General features: G+C 28.3%; 5 protein-coding genes across 5 annotated transcripts; 3 read left to right on the top strand and 2 right to left on the bottom strand.

The window, feature by feature from the left end:
* Window positions 1–198: 198 nt before the first annotated feature.
* LOC132924801 (zinc finger BED domain-containing protein 5-like) lies at window positions 199–1,049 on the top strand. Its single transcript, XM_060989244.1, has 3 exons — window positions 199–547; window positions 618–907; window positions 960–1,049. Exons 1-3 carry the CDS (start codon window positions 199–201, stop codon window positions 1,047–1,049), a joined length of 729 nt encoding a protein of 242 aa, XP_060845227.1.
* A 33-nt stretch (window positions 1,050–1,082) lies between these two features.
* On the top strand, window positions 1,083–1,865 carry LOC132924802 (zinc finger BED domain-containing protein 5-like). The gene has a single exon (XM_060989245.1). It carries the CDS (start codon window positions 1,083–1,085, stop codon window positions 1,863–1,865), a length of 783 nt encoding a protein of 260 aa, XP_060845228.1.
* A 105-nt stretch (window positions 1,866–1,970) lies between these two features.
* Window positions 1,971–3,940, top strand: LOC132924803 (E3 SUMO-protein ligase PIAS2-like). The gene is made up of 3 exons (XM_060989247.1): window positions 1,971–2,087; window positions 2,722–3,744; window positions 3,842–3,940. The coding sequence occupies exons 1-3, from the start codon at window positions 1,971–1,973 to the stop codon at window positions 3,938–3,940; spliced, it is 1,239 nt and encodes a 412-aa protein (XP_060845230.1).
* Window positions 3,941–7,904: 3,964 nt separating this feature from the next.
* On the bottom strand, window positions 7,905–17,742 carry LOC132927590 (uncharacterized). Its single transcript, XM_060992146.1, has 2 exons — window positions 17,231–17,742; window positions 7,905–10,047 (listed from the first exon to the last, which is right to left on the bottom strand). Exon 2 carries the CDS (start codon window positions 10,045–10,047, stop codon window positions 8,206–8,208), a length of 1,842 nt encoding a protein of 613 aa, XP_060848129.1. The 5' UTR covers window positions 17,231–17,742; the 3' UTR covers window positions 7,905–8,205.
* Window positions 14,916–16,847, bottom strand: LOC132924804 (GATA zinc finger domain-containing protein 14-like). The gene is made up of 2 exons (XM_060989248.1): window positions 15,598–16,847; window positions 14,916–15,507 (listed from the first exon to the last, which is right to left on the bottom strand). Exons 1-2 carry the CDS (start codon window positions 16,845–16,847, stop codon window positions 14,916–14,918), a joined length of 1,842 nt encoding a protein of 613 aa, XP_060845231.1.
* Window positions 17,743–22,836: the final 5,094 nt, after the last annotated feature.

Genomic DNA, 22,836 nt, shown 5'->3' on the forward strand with positions numbered 1-22,836 from the left:
ATTGGTTAAAATAGTTTTAACGATTCTCTTATCGGGGCTATTGTTCATTATTTCTTATTAATTCATTTAAAATGTTAATTAGTCGTTTGCAGTCGTATGAATGTCGTATGAAGTACATTTATTATTACCATGTTTTATTTTAACGGAAATTTTTTCTTTTCGCTTTACGATTATCATTCGTACTACGTGTAGCGCACGATGGATCGTTTTTTAATTAAGAAAAGTAAATTAAGCGAAGAATTGCATGATCCTAATAATGCTCATAGAATTGATGTTGAGGAATTGCCTGGTCCTAGTTTCAATCCTCCTAACGTTGAGGTGAGTGCGAGTAAAAATGCTAACGTACGATCAAAAAATATTATTCGACAATATCACGAAAGCTATTTATCATTTGGTTTCACGTCGAGTGGTGGAGAAATGCCTATACCTCAATACCTCATGTGTAGTGAAAAATTATCTAATGAAAGTATGGTAACAAGTAAGCTGAAAAGGCACCTGCTTACAAAACATGGTTTTGCGTCTGAAAAGCCTCTAGATTTTTCAAAAGGTTAGCCTCAGATCAAAATAGACAGGCTTCAAAGTTTATAAAACACTCAACTGTATCAGATAAGGCACAGGAAGCTATGCTGTCGCGGAACTGATAGCAAAAAAAATGAAATTTCACACAACAGCCGAGTCAACCATTTTACCAGCATGCTGTGAAATCGTTAAAATTTTGTTTGGTGAAGATTTTGAAAAAGAAGTTAGAAAAATTCCGTTATCTAATAACACTGTCCAAAGGCGTATTGAAGACATGTCTAAAGATGTTGAATTCCACGTGAATGAAAAACTTAAAGCAGCTGAATTGTTTGCCCTTCAATTAGATGAGTCTACAGATGTAACCGGAAAACCTCTAGTCATGACATTCGTAAGATTTATATGCGATAATGAGTTGATAGAACAATTTTTATTTTGTTAAGACCTTCCTGAAACTACAAGTGGACAAGGCATTTTTAATTTGGTTAACAATTATTTTACTACTGCCAATATATCATGGAAGTTTTGTTTGAGTGTTTGAGTAAGCACCCATCTGTAGCCCTTCAATGATTAGTCATTTAACAGGTTTTTTGGCATTAGTTAAGAAAGAAAACCCGGATATTATTTTCACTCACTGCTTCATACACAGAGAAGCTCTCGTTGCTAAATCTTTGATGCCTGAGCTCAATGAAGTATTGCAAACTGTTGTCAAAATGGTAAACTTCATTAAAAGTAAACCTTTGAAATCAAGATTATTTAATCAATTTTGTTCTGCTATGGATAGTGAGCACACCCAGCTTTTGTTTCACACAGAAGTAAGATGGCTATCTCGTGGACGTGTCCTACAAAGATTTTATGAACTTAGAGAAAAGTTATTATTGTTTTTTACTTGTGAAGAATCAAAATATGCTGATTTTCTCAGTGATGATTCCTGGTGTGCCAAAGTAGCCTTTCTAGCAGATATATTTGAAAAACTGAATTACTTAAACAAGAGCATGCAAGGAAAGCAAGAGAACATTTTAACATCTACAGATAAGATCAGTTCTTTTCAACAGAAGTTGTTACTATGGATTTCAAAAATTGAAAAACAGACAAATTGGGATATGTTCTATCTTGTCAAGAACTGTCACGTTAATTCAGATCTTACAAACTTATTTTTAAAAAGTCTACATTTGCTTTATGAAAATATAAAAAAGTATTTTCCGTCTTTGGATGTCTCATCGATGGACTGGGTGAGAAATCCTTTCATTGACTCAGCATATGAGACTGCATTGTTTACCACTGATGAAGAAAGTGAATTGATTGATATAAAAAATGACCGTGGTCTTAAGCTACAGTACTCTAGTTGAAGATATTGCGAGAGAGTCAAAGTTAAAAAAATCAAAATAAATGTAGATGTCTCATCTTTTTGGATAAATCTATTGCATGAGTATCCCAAGATTTCAAGAAAAGCTATGAATGCGATACTGCCTTTTTCTACATCCTATATTTGTGAAGCAGCATTCTCTTCAACGAATGCCATCAAAACCAAAAATCGATCACAACTGAAGAACTTGGAAGACGACATGAAGGTGTGCTTATCAATCATTCGACCACGAAGGAACCTAATAATGAAGAGAAAACAGTCCCAAATTTCTCACTAAGATTAGGTTTTTTTATAAAAATTGTTATGTATCTTGTTTTTCCATTACAATAAATTAAATATTTAGGATAATTGTAATAATATTTTTTTCTATCCTACCATTTTAAAATGTTTGATAGAAATATTATACTGATATACAACTACTTTGGTATTAATAATTAATATGATGAAAGTCTAGTATAAAAAAATGTGTATACATAAATAAGTCAGTGACAAGTGTGCCGCGGCTAAATATGGGTTGGGATTAGTGTGCCGCGAGGGAAAAAGGTTGGGAAACGCTGCCGTAGACTCTCACTCCACGCCACAATGGCACAGAGTGGGACGGGAAGACAAGTCGGTTCGGAAGAGTACCGGCCGTCGGCCGCTTCTTCTCTGAACAAATGTAACTATTTTATATCTAAATCTACCAAGTAAAATATATTATCATAAAATATAAATCGTATGGTGCATCTACCTATCTACTTAAATTACATGTAATTCATAAAAGTGTCCATATAATATTTAGTTAGTTTTTAATACTTGTTACTAATTAAATTATAATTTATTATTATTATTGATTTTAGGAGAATACTTGTCTCATTCACAAGATGGTGTATACATTTAATTCTAATGAACTGCAAAATATTTTAAGAAGCTTATCAAATCAGATAAAATATGGCAACAAAGAATATTTACGCTACCAACTTTTATACTTATTAACATCATCTGGTTCATTTCAAAGATATAATATAGAAAAAAAAATTATGGAAGTCTATACGTCTCGATCAACACAGCCACAGAATCAACTTGCATTATTCAATCAAATTAATAGACCACTCAGACCAAATCTTATACAACACATTCCTATAATCCCAGATGAAACAATACCTTTTGCACATAACCTACCTTATTTTAAAACATTAGCGCCAGTTCTAAGGCCCATGTACTATGATTTTAATGATTTTATTAATGCTGATTTTACCAACTTTACTGCTTGTTATTATCTGACAGAAATGGCTAAAAATTCGATAATTGAATCATGGAATAATAACAAAGAATATAAATTACAAATACTTCTAAGATTAGAACAAATTGGTGAGAAATCATTCAATGGTAGTTTACCTCACAATATTACTGTTTTTGTAAATGATCGTCAATATACGTTACCTATATTAAACGTCCCTAAATTAGGTCAAATCACTTCATGGCAACACTATGTTCCTATAGATATAAATGAATACATGGATTTAAGAACATGTTTACAGAACACATTAAAAATTGTATGGTCTAATAAACCATATAGTTATTTAACTAGTGTTTTTGTAGTTCAAAATTTAACTTGGCAACATCTACTTGTAGAACTTAAAAAAAGACCAATACGCACCTCTGAAATAACTTTAAAATTTATTGAAAAATTCATGAGTAAAAGAGTCGGTTTTAATTTAGACTCTGTGTTTATTACTATCATGGATCCATTAACTAAATTAAGATTGAAACTACCTGCACGAGGAGTAAAATGTGTACATTTACAATGTTTTGATGCAATAAGTTTCTTACAAATTAATGAACAAAAGCTAATATGGTCATGTCCAATATGTAACAAACAAGTTAAATTTGAAAACATTGAAATTGATGAATATTTGTTAAAAATAGTTCAAAATCAAAATTTAAGTGAAGAATGTGAAAATGTTATTTTATTCAAAGATGGTACTTGGATTGAAACAAAAACTAATACTTTTAGCTTTTTCGAGTAAATCAAAAAGAAAAAATTGTGAATCGTTAATTATATTGTTAGATAATTAGGATAATTGAAATAATAATGATAACAAAGAGATTAAAATAGAATAAAAAAGTTTAAAATATAATCTATCACATGAATAAGAAACTAAGTAACAGATTTCAGGAATTGATGAATTATTTTAACTATTATCATCCAAATTAAATAACAGAGGTAATTCAAGCACTATAGCATTTCCATCTCAAGAATTATTTGTTTTCAGAAAACACAAAAAAACAAGTAACATCACTTACTTGGTAGTTATCTCTACAAAACAAAATATATCAAATGAAATGCTTACAATAGCTAAGAAACTACGTTCAACAGTTACCTCATCTGCTGGGATTAAAATAATTTTTTCTTCATTTGGAATTGTCCACACCCAGGGACCGCGCTACACTGGGCCTAGGGTGGGTTAGTGCCCTTCCCCAAAACATTTTAATTTTCCCCTCCATTTCTTCCTGTATAATTCTATGTTAAAAATATGTAAGTAAATAAATAAATTATAAATTATTTAATTATTATTAATATATTATGTATAAAATAGTATTGATTACTTTAAAGAATTTTTAGACTTAAGTTATATTATTTTAAGTTTGGCTTATATTCAAATTAAATATGCTTTTTTGTACGTTTAGAAATGAATGATTATTACGCTAGACACAAAAAAGTAATTAACATAAAAATTCCTACATTGCATGAACATTTTGGTGCAAAAATGCTATTCTTGTTGCTATACAATTATGTAGGATTCTAAAAATTAATATATTTGATTTTCATAACTTAAGACATTTTAAATTATATTTAGATCACATAAATTTAAATGAAATTGAAATTATATAAACTTTATAAGTTTATAACTATAAATTATTATCATTTGTAAAGGTACTTCATAACTTATGACTTTTATATTGTTTTTAAAACTTGTAAATTTAAACGAAATTGATATTGTATAAACTTGATGACTATGCATTATTATTATTATTTGTATACTTAGTGTTTTTGTGAACTCTTCTATGAAGAGATTCTCCATCACAAGCTGTCAGCTTATCGGGAGGTTGTACATGTTTACACAGACTCTTATTATCTTAATATATCTTTTTATTTTAACTCATTATTAATTGTAATCTAAAATTTTCTGTAAGATATGTTCTATGTAAAAAGAAAAATTATTTGCAAATAAACATTATTATTATTATTATTATTATTATTAAATAAAATTAATACTAACGGCACACTTTCTAAAATCTCATACATTAAAAAATAAAGTTATGTACGAATGTACGAGTATTGTTACATAAAATAAAAGAAAACGAATGAAATTTGAAGTTTTACTGTAGTACATTTGTGATAATAATAATCAAGGTATATTTTTTGATTATTTATTCAGAAATATAAAATATTATAATCAAAACATTTTTAGCAATACTTTCCTGAAAATATGGTACTCTAAAAAAAAAAACGACAGGTAAAAAACATCAAATGCATTTTTCATTAGTTTAAGTATAAATATATTATAAGTAAATTGTTAAGTTAAATAAGTAAATAATAATAAAAATAAATCATGGATATCGAATAATACCTACAATAGACATTTCAACGAACATTCTTTCCTCGATTCTTTCGTACATCTCCATGTTAATCGCTTGCGTCCTTGATGTTTCATTATAAGTGAATATCCTTTTCAAGAAATTTTGAACCCACCTTTGTTTGATTTTATAATTTCCAAATTTTCCAAAAAATATTACTCTAATATATCACGTCGAAATTGAGATTAAGATGTAACTGATGTTTAACGTTTTACGCAAAATATAGTGAACCTACAAACTATAGGTTCTATAGTTTATATCTATTATCTTATAATACCTAACATCCAAGGTCGTAATTTAAATTTTAGTTTATCGCAACCTACAGGTATCATTATATTAACAAGTATAACTTACATATTATTACTTATTAGTTATTTAATATAGGTATTAACATCACTAAATCAAAACCAAAAGTGCAAAAATTAATAAAAATGTAAATAGTTTATTTCAACAACCGTACTTTCAAATTTCTATATATATTTAAAAATAATTTTTTTTATGACTGCAACAATTTTAATAGGTTTTTACGAACATTAACGTTTTTCACCTTAGGAGTGTTATTTGATATTTCTCGTTTTTTTCTGGTGTGCGAGGTATCAATCAGGCCATTTTCAAATTTCACCTGGCCATATGTATTCATAATGTATTCATAATTTCTTATGTCGAGTTAGAAGAGCATATATCTATCATTTTTAAATTCGTCAATTTGTTAATTATATCTACAAAGCATTGAATAACCTAAGTAACATTTATGCGCCTATAACTTATAAGTAACAACTACTGTTTATTGGTCAATATTGTTTTCATAAACATATGCAGTAAATCTTACATTTCAATTTGATTAGGTACGTTTTATCGGCAATATGAAGATATTTAAGTACAATTTTAAATCTATGATCATTGTTGTAAAAATAGAATATTTTAATTGTTTGTATAATTTTTCACAGAAATCATACTATACAGAATAGATATACTATATAATGTTATATAAACCTAAGTGTAAGTATATAATATACTAATATACTGCAATATTATAATATTTTACTGTTCAAAAACAACGAATTTACGAATTAGAATAAATAATGTTGTATGTAACTCAATTATCTTACATTATTTTTCGATTACTTAATTCCCAAAATTATTCTTTACTGTAACCTATTATTCGTACTACTTTATATAACTTTAACTTATTTGATGTGATATAAATACCCAAAGCTCAAACATTTTAACTGCTATTATAAAAATTAAATGTTTGGTGAACAAACGATGATAGATACAAGTAATATGTTGTAGTATACCTATCTCTCGAAGGCACACAAAAAGATCTATAAACAATTAACACTATCACGAAATACTTTATTTTACATAAAACAAACACACAAAAATACGGGTCTCTATGAATCGCTCACAAGATATATGCGTCTCTCACTCGAAACCCGCACTGACCCCCTACTGTGGTGCTTACGTCCTTAAATATTATTTTACAAGGTGCTGCCTCAGCTCATTTGCTTCATTAGCCTAATATTACGCAATTAAACATTTAACTAAAATAAGCAATATTGTTCCCATTATTATTTGTTGGCACATGCCATATACAACACTCCCTAATGTTATTAAAAAAAAATATGTCCTCATATTTTACATTTAAAACTATGCAATTGTATACAATTATAATATTAAATTTAAAAAACTAGTTGTATTACGTATTTTTAGTGTTTGGAGTGTGGAAAGGTAAATAGGAATAGCATATATTATATTTTCTGAGAGGAAAACTTTTGGGATAGGGTAAAATTTATAATATTTCAAAACTTTCTATAACTGTTGTGACCAGAATTCGTTTTTTTTTTGTCCATTCATATATTATGTGATTGCTTCATGCTGATTGTCATCAGAAATATTTAGTTATTTTTAATATTTATTATTTAAATGCTTAATTGTAGTATCTCTGTTTTTCATCTTCTTGTTTGAGGTGTTTACACAATGATTATTTTGTTTTGTCTATTGAGCGGTTTTCGAAATTATAGAGTAGGTGTATATTATACATAATATATATATTGTTATTATTATTATTTTTTTTATAAAAGGATGCAGTGTGATGGGGAAAAATTAAAAAGATCGCTAGACGGAGTAAAAAAAAAATTACATAAGTGTGGAGGTTATTGCTGAGTTTACTATTTTATTCATCTCCTTCGTTGTATATTGTGTAGATTGAATCCTCTTGTGGCTGCTAATGTTAATATTTAGTAGTCTTGGTGATGTGTTGGTTTACCGTCGTCGTTTATACCTTTGTTTTGATACCGATTTTATGTTAAATTGGTTTTACATTTTTTTTTATTATTTTTTTTTTTTTTTTTTTTTTTAACAAAATAATATTAGTTAGGTATTATATTATTATGATACATTATTTTTTTTTTTTTTTTTCATCTCACTGTTTACATTTTTGTGAAATTGATTTTATAAGTGTAACAACATCAGTAGCTTCTTGGATTAATTTATAATGATTTTATTTGTGCGAAATGGATTATTTTTTTTGAGTATGTATTGGAGATTGTATTGTTTATATTTTATTCATTTATTGTAATATTATGATGTTCGAACGTATTTTGTAGTTGGTCTTACATTGTGATTTTTATATATAACCAATTTCGTTTTGTTAATGTGTAACCAGTCTATTAATTATTTGTTTATTTAACTTCATATAATTATCTTTGTGGAATAGGAGGGGGCATGGTTAACATGTTTATTTTGATAATAGCTGGGTATATTTTATATCCTATGAACCCTATTATTATGGTAAGCATGGTTAACCATGTTATATAAATTATGTCACCTAAGAAATCATCAATAAGTGGTTGTGGTATTTTTTTTAACATTATATCATTAAAGTATTTTTCGGGGTCTCGTATTTGTTTTGTTACGTGAAAGTTAGGAATTTCATCGATCCAATTTTGATTTAAAATTTCCGTCAAATTTGAAAAGGATATACTTTCTTTTTTATTCTCGTGGTTTATATTTAATGATTTAATTTTTGTCCATGATACTGGTAATACCCTTTTGACTGAGTATGTATTTAAATTGTTAGTTTCGCAAGGGTACATTTTTGGTATTAAAATGATATCATTTCTTAATAGTTCATAGTTACACGGAAAGGTTATTTTTATTAAACCTGGGTGATTGTAATTTAATTTAAGTTCTTCTGTTTTGGTTATATTCAATATTTCTTTTTTTATGCTTAAGGTAGGTTGTGGGTTAGTTATGACGTATGTGTTTATTCCTATTTGTTTTATTATTATAGAGTCGTCATCATATTGTTTAATGCACTGGAAATAGCAGTATTGATTAATTATATCTAATTTTTTGTTTTTAAAGATTGCTTCCACACATTTTGGGGAAAGGGTAATATCAGATGAAAATTTTGGAATATAACATAGGTCCGTGATTGGTGGGTCACAGTGTTGTAGGCCGATTCCTGATATTATCCTGTGTTCATCATTCATGGTATTTATCGCTATATATGTTTTTTCTGAGTATATAATGCAAGTAGACTCGTGAAACTTAAAATGAGTTGGAATGTATTGATATAGTTTCCATTTTGCAGATTTTTCTTGGATAGGTATTTTTATTTTAATTAGAATTTTTGATTTTGAAAATTGACATTCGGTAATTGGTAAGTTATAATATGTATGAAAATGTTCTAATGGTATAGTTAATTCATATCCATCTCTTTCGATTGCCCTTATTAATTTTATTAAGTCGTTATACAGTATTTTTGATTTTATGATCCTTGCTGGAATTTTATGTAGCTTACAGTGTAAATGAATATTTGTATCTCTTTCATTATTTGTAAATTTTAGAATTACTGAAATTAAATTGTATGTTATTTCTTGGATACCTTGAATCATATTCTCCTGATTTGTTTTTTCTAGTAAGTTATTTATTTTTTCTTCATTTATAAATTTTGAAAAACTATCTTTTAATAATTTGATATTGTTTTTAGTATTTTTTGTGTATTTATTGAGTTCTGTAGTTATGTTTGTTAGATCTTTATGGTCTGATGCGAAAACGTTTTTAAATTTGTTAATTTGTTGATCTAACATTTCTTCATTTGTGTAAAAAGTTTTTAATTGTTTTTCTGTTGCGACATTACAACAGAAGTGATATAAATTCCCGAAAAATTGAATTCCCCTTTTTGATCTACTGTTTAATAGGCCTTTATTTAAATCTAATGTGTTTGTATCGCTTTCTCTTATGTTTTTATTTATGGTGCTTAATATATCTATTGTTTGGTTGACAATGTTGCAGTAGTTTGTGTTTTTATTTTCACAGTATTTTTCAACCCCCCAGTTATTTTTTATATTTTCCAAATTGTCATCTGGGTAATCGTCTTGCAATTCCTGTGTATAGATTAGAGGAATGCTTTTGTCATATAGAATGGCCTCTGGTACCTCGTCAAAAAAGGCTCCGGGAGATAAAATTACAGCTATATCTTCTTCTGCGTTAGCGTTGATGAGTACTGTAACGACTGTGAGGATTTTAAAAAACATCTAGAACCAAAGACTGAATTAAACATAATTATAAAATAATTTCCTATCGCTCTGTACGTTAAATTATCACCCATATACATTATACATATACCCGAGTACATCAGCAAATATTATTATAATATAATATGTATTATTTTTAGGTATTAATTATTTTTTATAACTTAAACTAGTTACTTACAGTACTTATAACTAAAGTTTACTTCAATGAAATACTTACTTTATAAAATGCAGTATAAGCTTTTAATTTTATGAACACTATTGTCTACAATTTAGTTTTTGGTTTGTTAAAAAAAAACCAAAATAAATGTTAGCTAGTGTTGTGTAAAAATTAACCTTTTTTTTTTTTTATATTAACTTGCCTAGTGTTAAGTTTGATTATGGTATATTATTTTCCCCTGTGTTTGATACTGCTGCTTCATAAAAAGGTTTTATTCTTTGTACATGTATGATATCTATGGTTTTTTTTCCTTTTAAGATTAAATCTACTTTGTAATTTACGTCAGATATTTTTTCAATAATAGTAAAAGGGCCCCTATATTTATTAGCTAATTTCTTTGATTTATCTTTTTCGTAGAAATCAAATTTTATTAATACTTTTTGTCCCGGTTTGAAATTAATATTTTTGTGACTTATGTCATATTGTTTTTTCTGAACAGCTTGTTCTTTTTCGACAATTTTGGGAATAGTGTCTCTAATTTTTTGAAGTTGCTTTAGTGCTTTAGTAAAGTCAAACAACTCGTCTTCTGTAGTTAATTTATTATCTATAGGTTGGTTTGCTTCTATACCGTGGAGTAAATAAAATGGGCTTACTTTTAATCTCGAACTTGGGCTAGTATTATAAGCAAAAATGATCATTTTATAATATAATGACCAGTCTTTTTGATTTTCATTTACATAATGTGATAAACTATTGCAGATGATTTTGTTCATAAGTTCGGTCATACCTTGTGTCTGTGGATGATACGCACTAGAGAAAATTTGTGAAATACCTAATTTTTTACAGGCATAGTCTACCTCTTTATTTTTGAAATGGGTGCCCCTATCGCTACAAAAATATTTAGGTACCCCGTAAGATGTTATTAAGTCCATTAGAAAACTTATTGTTGCGGCTCCGTTTGCATTTGTAACTGCCTTTGCGAAAGCCATTTTTGTGGCATTACAGGTAGCAACAATGAGGTATTTTTTCCCCCTAGAGGTGGGCAACGGTCCTAAATAATCGAATGTTAGTCTTTGCATTGGCTTCCCTGAAAGTAATGGTATTGGTTGTAGTAAACCGTGGCCTTTGCCTATTGGATTTTTAATCATTTGACAAGAAATGCATGTTTTTATAAAATTTGTGGTGTCTTTTATTATTGTGGGCCAATAATATTTTTGTTTTAATTTAGCTAAGGTTTTTGTTATCCCGAAGTGTCCGCTAAAAACTGATTCATGGTAAGATTTAATAATAGTGTTAGTCATTTTTTTTGGTATTACTAATAGGTTATTAATTCCGTGAGGTGACCAATTTTTAAAATATAGTAGTTCCTGCTTTATTAAATATTTTCTTGATTTTTTAAAATATTTATTTTTTTTATCTCCCAGTAATGATAAAATTATACCGTTGCAAAATTCGTCTTCTGTCTGTAGTGTTTTTAATGTCTCCGGTTTTATATTGTCGGATCTAATTTCGAAATTTGTAGAGTTAGCATTAATTTCGTCTTTATCGTTCTCATATAATATATCTGTTATTTTTGTTGTATGAACGGGGTAACGTGAGAGACAATCTGCCGCCGTGTTCCATGAGCCAGGGCGATGTTTTATTTCTAGGTCAAATTCTAATAATTTAAAAATGAATTTAGTTATCCTAGAAGATGGATTCTTCATTGTTTTATAAAATTGTAGACTTGAGTGGTCACTGAAGACTGTTATTTTCCTTCCTATAAGGTATTCTCTAAAGTAATTAGTTGCAAATACTACAGCCGACATTTCTAATTCTGTAGTGGTGAAATTTTTTTCACCCCCTTTCAATTTCCTAGACGCGTAACTAATCGGGTGTCTTTTTCCGTTTTCATCTTCCTGTTCGAGTATTCCAGATAGTCCTTCTAATGAGGCGTCGGTGGTAACAAAAACAGGGTAACCGTCTTTGAAATGTGCCATAACCGGTGCGGTTGTTATCGCCTTTTTTAAAGTCTCAAAAGATATTTCTTGTTCGTTTCCCCACATAAATTTATTTTCTTTTTTTGTCAAATTAGTTAAAGGACTTGCAATTTTTGCGAAATCTTTAATGTATTTTCTGTAGTAACTAGTGAGTCCAACAAAAGCTCGTACATCTTTAATTTTTTTTGGTATTGGAAATTTTACAATTGCTTCTGTATTCTTTCCGAGAGGTTTTAGTCCAACGTTAGAGACTGTGTGGCCAAGTAATTCAATTTCTGATTTTAAAAAGGTGCATTTATTTGTTTTTAATTTTAAGCCGGTTTCTTCTAGTCTAATAAAAATTTGTTCTAATCTAATTAATGCTTCTTCAAAACTGTTTCCAAAACAACATATATCATCAAGATACGCTATCATGGTTTTATACAAATAGTCGCTAAACACGTTGTTAATGATTCTTTGAAAGATTGGAGCTGAGTTTTTAAACCCTTGCGGTATCCTTTTAAAATTAAATAGTCCAAAATCTGTAATAAATCCTGTCTTATCTTGGTCCTCTTGTTTTATTGGTATTTGAAAATAACCTTGGGCCATGTCGATAGAAGAGTAGTATTTGGCTCCTTCTAAACTTCTAAAAAGGTCCTGTGATCGTGGTATTGGGTGTTTGTCAGCTATAGTCTCGTTGTTCAATTTTCTGTAGTCTACCAAGAATCGGTATTCCCCCTTTTCCTTCTTTGGAATTAAGAAAACAGGTGCAGCGTAACTACTTCTACTGGGTTCAATAATGTCAGCGTCTATCATTTGGTCAATTAATATTTTTAATTTTTCTCTTTGCATCGGAGAAACTCTAAATGGTGGTTGAAATATAGGTTTATCTGATTTTAATTTGATTTCGCATGGTTCTATGTTAGCACAATTTATATCTAGTGGGTCTGAAGTGAATAAGTGTTTATAGTTATTAATTAATTTTAGGGCTTCTTTACGTTGTTTGTTATTTAATTCTTGAGAAATTTTAATTACGTTTCCTTGTTTATCGGTGACTTCATTAATATTTTCGTTATTATATTTTTCTTGCTTAGTTGTATATATTGTTTTTATATTTTTTTCTGCAAATTCTGTAATTTTTTTTATATTTGGCGTATTTGTTTTTACGATATTTGCTATTGTCATTCCTGTGGGAATGTTACTGTGAAGATTTGAAAAATTGTAAAGAGTTATACCGTCTTCATTATTAACAAAGGATGATTCTAATGTTAGAAGTTTATTTTTGGTTAATCGATCAATTGGTTCTATTACGTAACTTGTGCCTATTATATTTGTGTTTATGTCGAAGTTTTTAATATTTATTTTATTTTTCGGTGGAATATTTATATTGTAATTTGATACAATTTTTCCTATATATTTTTGTTTGTCAAAGTTTATGCTTGTTATATTATATTTTGTTCCTATATTATTGTTTTTGCTTTGTGTGTTATAATTATACCATAGTTTATCCATAGGTATTAAGACATCGTTATTTAATTCTAAATTTTTATCTTTAAAATTGATGATTAAGTTATTTTTTATGTTGAAATCATTTCCCAGTAGTATTTTGCAGTTCAATCCTTTGATTACGTACGCATCAATAGAGTACGTGTTCCCATTTATTTTTACCACTAATTTTATTTTGCCTAATTGTTCTAATTTGGTATTATCTGCTCCTGTTATCACAATATCTTCCTCTTTTTTTGCGAGTTCCATATCGTTAACTAAAGACATATCTATGCACGAAATATTAGATCCTGTGTCAATTATTGCATATTTTTCAATACCTTCATGTTCTACTATTATTGATAATACTCTTGTATTGTAATGTTTGTCTACATAGGTGCAGACATATTTATTAATATTTTTTGATTCATTGTTAATAGAGTTATTAGAGTTATTTAGATATATGTCTTTAATTTTATTTGTTTCAATTGCAGAACCGTCATTTTTGTTGTCATTGATAGGATATATATTTTCATCGTTTTGTAAAAGGTTGTCATCTTTTTCTTCGGGTAGTGATAGTATTTTAATTTTTATAGGGGTATTTTGAAATATAAATTTGATCATATTAGAAGTGATATCCCATTTTTTGTTGTCTAAGCCTGAACATATTTTTGGCAACGCTAATTTTTTTATTTTATTTTCTATGCAAAATTGTTTTGTGTTTTCTAGAGTTTTAAAAATATTAGAATACTTAGGTTTGTCATTATAATTGTCTTTTGTAATCAGATATAATAACCATTGATCGTCTGTTTTTAGGTGAGCTATTTCGTTAGTATTTTTATTTTGATTAATTAACTGTTTTATATTATTAAATTTGTTTTTAACTTTTAACGTTATTTCTGGGGACATCGTGAGACATTTGCTGACGCAGTGGCCTATTGCCCAAGTTTTGTCTAGTAAAAAAATATCTCCGGTTACTTCTAAATAGTCACACGCTCGAGTAGCATTCGTATTATTGCTGAGTAAGAAGTTTTGAAATTCTGACTCTGGTTCTGGGTTATTTTTTAAATACATGTTTTCAATTTCTGTTTCGCTTATATCTAGATTTTGATTAACAATAGTTTTATTTAATTTATGATCGTACCATTTTTTAATAAAATGTATATAATTATTTTTCTCTATTCCCTTGATTTCCTTATAAGTTATATTATTTAGTTCATAAGTGTTTATCCGAGTTAGCTGATCCGATTTTTTTTCTAACTCGGACCTTAATCGTTTTTTGGCATTTTACAATTATCCGCGTAGTGTCCTCGCTCGTTACACCTATAGCAAGTAACTCTCTCGGATTCTTTCGCATAGCGGTCTTCTCTATATTTTCCTGGTACTCTTTCTCGACTGTTCTCTCTGCTGTATTGCCGGTTTCTTGTGAATCGTTTTTCTTCGTCTATGTTTTTACTACACTGTTTATAATTTCCTCTTGTTTCCCTGTCTTTATCGTCTCTATGTTTATACGTTATAAAATCTCTGTCATAACCTCTATCTCTACTACTTTCCCTAGAACTATCATAGTTGTTCTTTCTTTCTCTTGAGTATGATCTGTCTCTATTGTAATTGTTGTCTTTGCTATTATCTCTAGAATATCGATTATACGACCTAGAGGGGTAAGGACTATTATCTCTTTTATTGTAATTCCTCTCTTCGCTATCATTTCTCCTATATGGGTATGGACTGTTATTTCGGTACTCGCGTTTATCATCGTCGAAGTCTCTTTTCCTATTGTAACTTCGTCCTCTGTTTTCATTATAATCACGACTATTATTTTTATGTTTATTGTTGCCATCAAAATGTACCGATCTATTTCTTAAAAGGTTTATTTTTTGTATTTCGTCACTTAATTTGTTTATATTTATTTTATTCTCTCGATCTCTAGAGAAACTGTCCTTTATTTGCCTTCTCAATTCATTGTTCTCTATTTCTATATCTTTTGTTTTTTGGTTTAATTGTAATACTTGTTCATTTAGAATTTCTGTGTATTCACTCATATCATCTTTTTTATTTTTTATCCTAAACTGCATCAGTTCAAATTTTTTTAAATTTTCTTTTAAGTTTTTTAAGCTATTATTGTCTTGCATCGAAATTGATTGTAAAATGTTATCCTTTAAACCTTTTAAAATATATCCACAAATATCTTTTTCACTCATGTGCTTATTTACCTGCCTACATAAACTTTCTATTTCAGCTAAGAAACTTGTGGTAGATTCATTTTCCCCTTGCCTACGTTTTTCTAGTTTGATTTGCAATATAGTGTCATGTCCTATGGGTTGAAATTCATTTAAAAAAATTTCTTCTAATTCTTTCCATGACCAATTTCCTTTTTGGTCTTCAAGATTTTCTAAAAAGGTACTGGCTGTGCCTTTTACAAAAATTGAAAAGTATTTTAGTTTGTCGTTTTCATTCCATTCATTAATGTCGCTAATCTTATTATATTGTTTAAAAAATTTTCTAACGTCCTCAGTCCCAGTAAAATTATCAGGTTTAATCATAAGAGTTTTTTCATTCATTCTCCTTTTGCTCGGTGCAATTGGTGGGGGTAGAATAGAGTTGATGCTTAAATTAGGATTAGCTTGATTATTTGTTGAGTTATCTTTGTTGAGCACTATTTCCTGATATATGTGTTTTGAATTTTCGGGAGAAGTAATAGAATCCTCAAAATGTATTAAGGTATTTTTATATAATTGTGTGCTTTGATCTTGAGAGTTACTACCAGATGTGTTTGAATTTTCTAAGATTTTTTCAACTCTATTTGAAAATGAATTTAAACTATTGTTTAAGTTGTCGTATAATGCTAATGATGTTGAGTAAGTAGTTGATGGGTTTTTATTACTGTCTTTTTGATCGGGACTGGAGTCGGATAGCTCAGCGTCTTTCAGTAAAGTGTTTAAATCAATTTTATTAGTGATCGAATTATTAAGAATTATATTACGTTTTTCAACGTCTAAAGAATCATCCACGTCTTCCAAAGTTATAGCTCCTCTTAAATATCTGCTTAGTCTAGATCTTAATTCGGTAGTAGTTCCAGTAGATTTTAGATTTTTATTTACGCAATATTGTATAAGAAATGGTTTTTTGAGAGTATAGATATCTGTTGCAGTATTTATCGTAATAGAAAGATCCGATCTAGGGTCTTTAAGTTGACTCATTAAACTATAAATTTAAAAAATTATTTTAAATAATCCTAAATATATACTTGGTCATATAAAATGTGTTAACTGTAATTAATTAATTACAACTAAAATTATATACTTAATTTATAACATTTTTGAAATCCCGAAAAAGGTAATTAGTAAAAGTTTTATTAGATATATTGCAAGAAAAATTTATTTAGAGTGTTCACACAGCCAATTTATACTACTAGATTAATTATATTAAACTATAAAACTAATTAAATAATTACTACCCTCACTAAAATTAAAATATAATTAATTAACGCTAAAAATAATCTTAAAAAAAAAATATTGATAAATGAAGTATTTGTAAATATAGATCATGAATATATCAGTTATAACCAAACACAAATATTCACCTCGAGTGTGTAAAACACAAAAATTGTGGATCCAATTGGTCGTAGTCTTCCTGCCGTGAGAGTTCAATCTGATAAAGTTTAAAACGCGATATGTGTAAAAGTAAAACACACAAAAATGACTTGTATTTAATCAACACAAAAACAAACAAAAACACAAATGTTCAAAAGTAATTCGGGTAGTGGATTACGAATGACGTTGGGCGCCACTGTAGTATACCTATCTCTCGAAGGCACACAAAAAGATCTATAAACAATTAACACTATCACGAAATACTTTATTTTACATAAAACAAACACACAAAAATACGGGTCTCTATGAATCGCTCACAAGATATATGCGTCTCTCACTCGAAACCCGCACTGACCCCCTACTGTGGTGCTTACGTCCTTAAATATTATTTTACAAGGTGCTGCCTCAGCTCATTTGCTTCATTAGCCTAATATTACGCAATTAAACATTTAACTAAAATAAGCAATATTGTTCCCATTATTATTTGTTGGCACATGCCATATACAACAATGTGTATTTTTGTATTAAGCGTTTAAGGAAATATAAATTAAAATAGGTAGTGATAAGAAATGTTAGTATTTAAAAACTAGGTTAATAAAACAATTGTGTAACACCATAATAGCTAGTATAATCATTTTTAAGCATATTGCAACTATAGGGTAAACTAACCAATAATATTACAATTTGTATAATTTTATGCATAGCCAATAAGATAACTAAACTAAGCATAAAATAAACAATATAATATAATTAATATATAAGGATAATGAGATGACCAAAGAGGGGTCAGTGGTGATAATCTTGGATAGATTATCTTAGTAATACGCCCTACGTGTCGCATAAAAATTAGAATGACTCCCAACCATAAGACATATACATGTCAAAATCAATTAAAAGACTTTTTGATTCAGATAGCTCATTAAGTATCAATACCTAATTTAACTTACTGAATTTTATGCTTTATAAATAAGTGAAATAAATAATGACAAGAAAAGAAAATAATTCTGAAGCACTTCTAAAATATTCATCTTAAAATAGTATAAAAATACTAAAATTACATTGAAATGATCTACATTTTTTATTTTTGTATTTACATATCAAATAAGTCAGGCATTACAAAACAGTATTTTATTTATTACCTTAACTATTTTAGGTTCCCTTTAGAATTACATTATATGATGATACCGAAATAGTTTGAGGTGTACCGTGTTACAAGTTAAAAATATTTTTATACTCAATAAATAATTAAGCGGAGATCGGAATATGTATTCATTTTTAAAGATGTATTTTTTTATATAAATTAAAAAATATCAAAAATACACAGTCGCAATATTTTATTTATAACTTTATAAGTGTTAGAATACGAAAAAAATGTTTGTATGATTATTTGTACCTATTAAACGAATTCCTATACAGAAGGAAAAATACTCAATAAACTAAATACCTACTAATTGCACACTTTTTAAAATCGCATACATAAAAAAATAAAAATGTATGTATTGTTACATTGTTACATACAAATAAAAGAAAACGGAAGAAATTTGAAGTTTTACTGTAGGATTTTTATGATAATAATATTGACAATATAGAAGGTATTTTTTTTATTATTTATTTATTTGTTTAGAAATATAACCTAAATATTTTTAGCAATACTTTCCTGAAAATGTGGTATATAAACACTATAAACAAATTAATGAGTGATCGAGTAGCCGTAATATATATAAAGGCCCCAACAGAAAGAAAATTGGCCCAGAAGCGCCGCTCAATAAAAAAATATTTGGCGCCGTCACTGTATCACAAAAACATATCAATCATTTTAAATCTAAAGGTATAACTAAAAACTAATTATTTAATAAAAATAATAATAATCAATACATACAACGAAATATATATAGTCGTTGTCTGTATAAAATTAAATGTAATAAGATTATAATGTAAATTAAAATTAAATATTATTAATTTAAAATATAAACTTTTTACAAAATTATATCTATCAATTTGGCTGTCATTATATAATGATTATATTTTTTTTATTTATAAATTGCATATTAGTTTTTTTTTTAGTTCTAATTCTCTTACTTTCATTATTATTGGCAGAATTCACTCGTATGTAAGAATAATTTGTCTGCGTAACCAATACATTTTTAAATAAAAACTACAATATTTGGTTGTGCTGAGGTAAATAAATCACCAAATTTGGCACGAAAAGACTCACTCAATTAAATAGATTTGTAATAACTTATAATTTTAAATAATAATATTTTAAATAACTACTAGTTAGAGAACTGATCAATGATCACTGTCGATTCGTTGAATCACAAAGACATGGGAAATTAATATAATAATGATTAGATATGGCTTTGCAGATATAATAGTTTAATTTAAACTTAGTTTTACACCGATAAATGAATAAATATTTGTATTCATGTAGAGTCCTTTAATCTTTATATTATTAATTATTATGTATTAATCATTCATGTAAAAAAATATCAATATACTATAAATAGTTAATCAGAAAAAATAAATAATTATAAAAAACTGAGAACATTTAAAAAAAAGCTACAGATGGGATGACTGCTTGGCTTTCGTGAATATTAAATCGCATCGGTATCTCGGACGACGTTATCGATAAACAACGACTATTTTGCGCAACGATACACCAACTGCGTGTTTTCATTGGCGTTACCAAACCGCTGCACTATACGTTATGTCATCGTCGGGACCGGAAACGGAAGGTCATCATGACTTAGGGCCGTCGTCGACGAAAAAAGCACTAAAAAAAGGGGGGCATGCACTGAGAAAGATGCGCGTGTCCATACTGAGATCAATCAAGACGTTGGTCCTCGACCGAGTGCCGCCCCGCAGCCGAAAGTCCATAGAGACGCGTTATGCGAAACTTTTGCCCCGCGTGGCCCTAACTTTGGCGGCTGTGCAGGGAGAGGAGGAAGCGCCGACAGCAGTATACGTTGATGATTCCAGAAGTACGCTGCTGCCCCCGCCTCAAATTATGGTCGCGGCCGTTCTGCTAACCGATATTTACCGTCTGGAGCAGCAACTGAAAGAAGTGGACGAGGAACGTGACCGGTTGACAGCGGCTGGCAGCGAAGATGTGTTTGGATGCCAAATTTTATAATAACTTAATTTTTGATGTTAAATTATGTAAAATAATTTATACGAATAAAATACATTGAATAGTGAAAGTTTTGATTAATTTTAATCAAAACTAAATATTTATGTTGTATTTATTATACGAATAATTAAGTAATATAACAATAAGTTTTAGTAGATTTATATTTCGATAAATAAATATTGTTTTCTGTAATAATAAATTTATTCAAATACTAATTTTTGGAATTTTTAAGTATACCAAAGGCAAAGGACTATATTTTCAGTTACTTACCTATATAATTATGTTCCTTTGCAATTTCATTTTATAATTTATTTTTTTCAAATTTTGTAAATAATTTTAAATAATTATAACACCAGGCCAATGTATTTCTGGTAAAAATTACAACTCAAAAATAGTATTAACAAGTCCTGAGCGTTTCATAATTGTATTTAAAAACTTATTACATACAACATTAAATACTTAGCACCTCGATCCTCAATTAGTATTAAATTTTGAACGGAGCGATGAATGTCTATCGATTTCTACAATTATGTGTGTTTTTTGTGTACCTATACAGATGTACACGATAAGTAGTCAATAAAATACTTCAATTTTCAATTTAATAATTCATAAAAACTTTTCGTTTTATATCTTAGTTTTAAACATTTAATACAAGATTTCTCATAAGTAATTCATTCTGAAACCATAAAATATGCACAATTCAACAATTTCATAAACCAATGGATGAACATCTTGTTCGTGTTATATTATTTAGAATTTTAATCCGATGGACACGAAATTAAACATATTTCATGTAAGTATCTACGTGTTAAACATATTAACCCTACACTGCGCAAATTAAAAACATTTTAGTTTTAATTTCAAAAAACTTTTTTTCGTGTTGATTGAACTATAATTTTTGAACTTAGAAATTCAAAATTATTATCTGTTCCATACATGGAGCTATGCGCGCTTAGCGGTTATAAAACCGCCATACCCGCATGCATTATTTCTGTTTTACTAACGTATTTACGTATATCATAACAAATTTGCGTTATAGCCATAACGCACTTTAAAATGATAATATTAATAAAAACAATATGTCATTTTCTAGTTAATATTCTTACCTTTAAATTTGATAATAAGTAAATTTACTGTAATATTAAAGCTATCATCACAAAATGCATTCTTCTGAACGCAAAATTTGCCATGATATACGTTAGCAAGACAGAGACAACGCGTGCGGGTATGGCGTTTTTTTAACCGTTATAAGCGCTTAGTTCCGTATATGGAACAGTTGAACAACTAATTAAATGGCGGTCAAAATTATGTTTAGCCAAACCCAGTTGTTGGTTATCAATTAAATAGAATATTTCCTATCCAATCATACTTTTTCGGATTGTTAACAATTAAATTTGATTTTATATAATCACCACAGAATAATTATTCTGTGTAATCACAGTAAAACTGTAACCAACAAGCATATGGTTTAGATTCCCTTCTATACATAAAAATTTTTCTATCCATTCTGTATTAAAAATTCGCGAATAAATATCATCTTACTTCGTTTTACGCCTAAACCTGAAGTTCCTGGTTTAATAGATGCCATTTCACGATTTCACGATTTCACACAACGGCACAAACTACTCGTTAACGCACGGGCACGGCGATTCTAATACGACTAACTTTATTGTAGTAATCTAGTACACACGTACCGTAACAATTCTCGTATCGGAATAATAATCGGAAAATTCCACTGCGATAATATAATCTAATTTAATAATACTTATTTTTAAAAATTATATATTATTTTATCTGACTCTAGTGGGCCATTCCATAACAACAAATGTGCCACAAATGGCACGCGTGCCGCAGCTTGGCCATCCATGGTTTAGAATGTTCTAAACAAATTTAAACCTACATAACGTTATCTAAACGTTTCATCGTGATAAGATATCTTAGTTCGTGGTGATAATTAAATTATGATAAACATGTCTACTTTCAAATTAAATAGCTCTGATAGAAATACTAAGGATAATTTAGGAGTTATGATAATAAATATAAACTGTTTCATATTATATGGAAATGCGCAGTGTAGGGTTAATAAATATATAGTTTTTTTTATATATAAAATAGCAATAAATAATTATAGAAAATATAGTTCAATTTTTAAAATAATACAAAATCTTTCATTTTTATTGTTTGCATGATTTACAATAGGCATTTGGTTAAATGACTAGACATTTAACTAAATGTCTAGGCGATTACTAAAATTGCATAAAAATTGAATTCTTTGACTATAGCTTAAGATGATAAATGTACTGAATATACAATTTTTAAGAAAATCATTTAAATTAAGTATATACCTATATACTCATAAATACAATCAGATAACCTACTAGATATTTTTGTAATTATTGCAGCAAGTGTTTGAAAATTTTACTACATAATCTTAATCGGCTACACCAAATAAATTCAAGTAAAATA

The sequence above is a fragment of the Rhopalosiphum padi genome, chromosome 3 (genome assembly GCF_020882245.1).
Source record: "Rhopalosiphum padi isolate XX-2018 chromosome 3, ASM2088224v1, whole genome shotgun sequence".
NCBI classification, from domain to species: domain Eukaryota; kingdom Metazoa; phylum Arthropoda; class Insecta; order Hemiptera; family Aphididae; genus Rhopalosiphum; species Rhopalosiphum padi.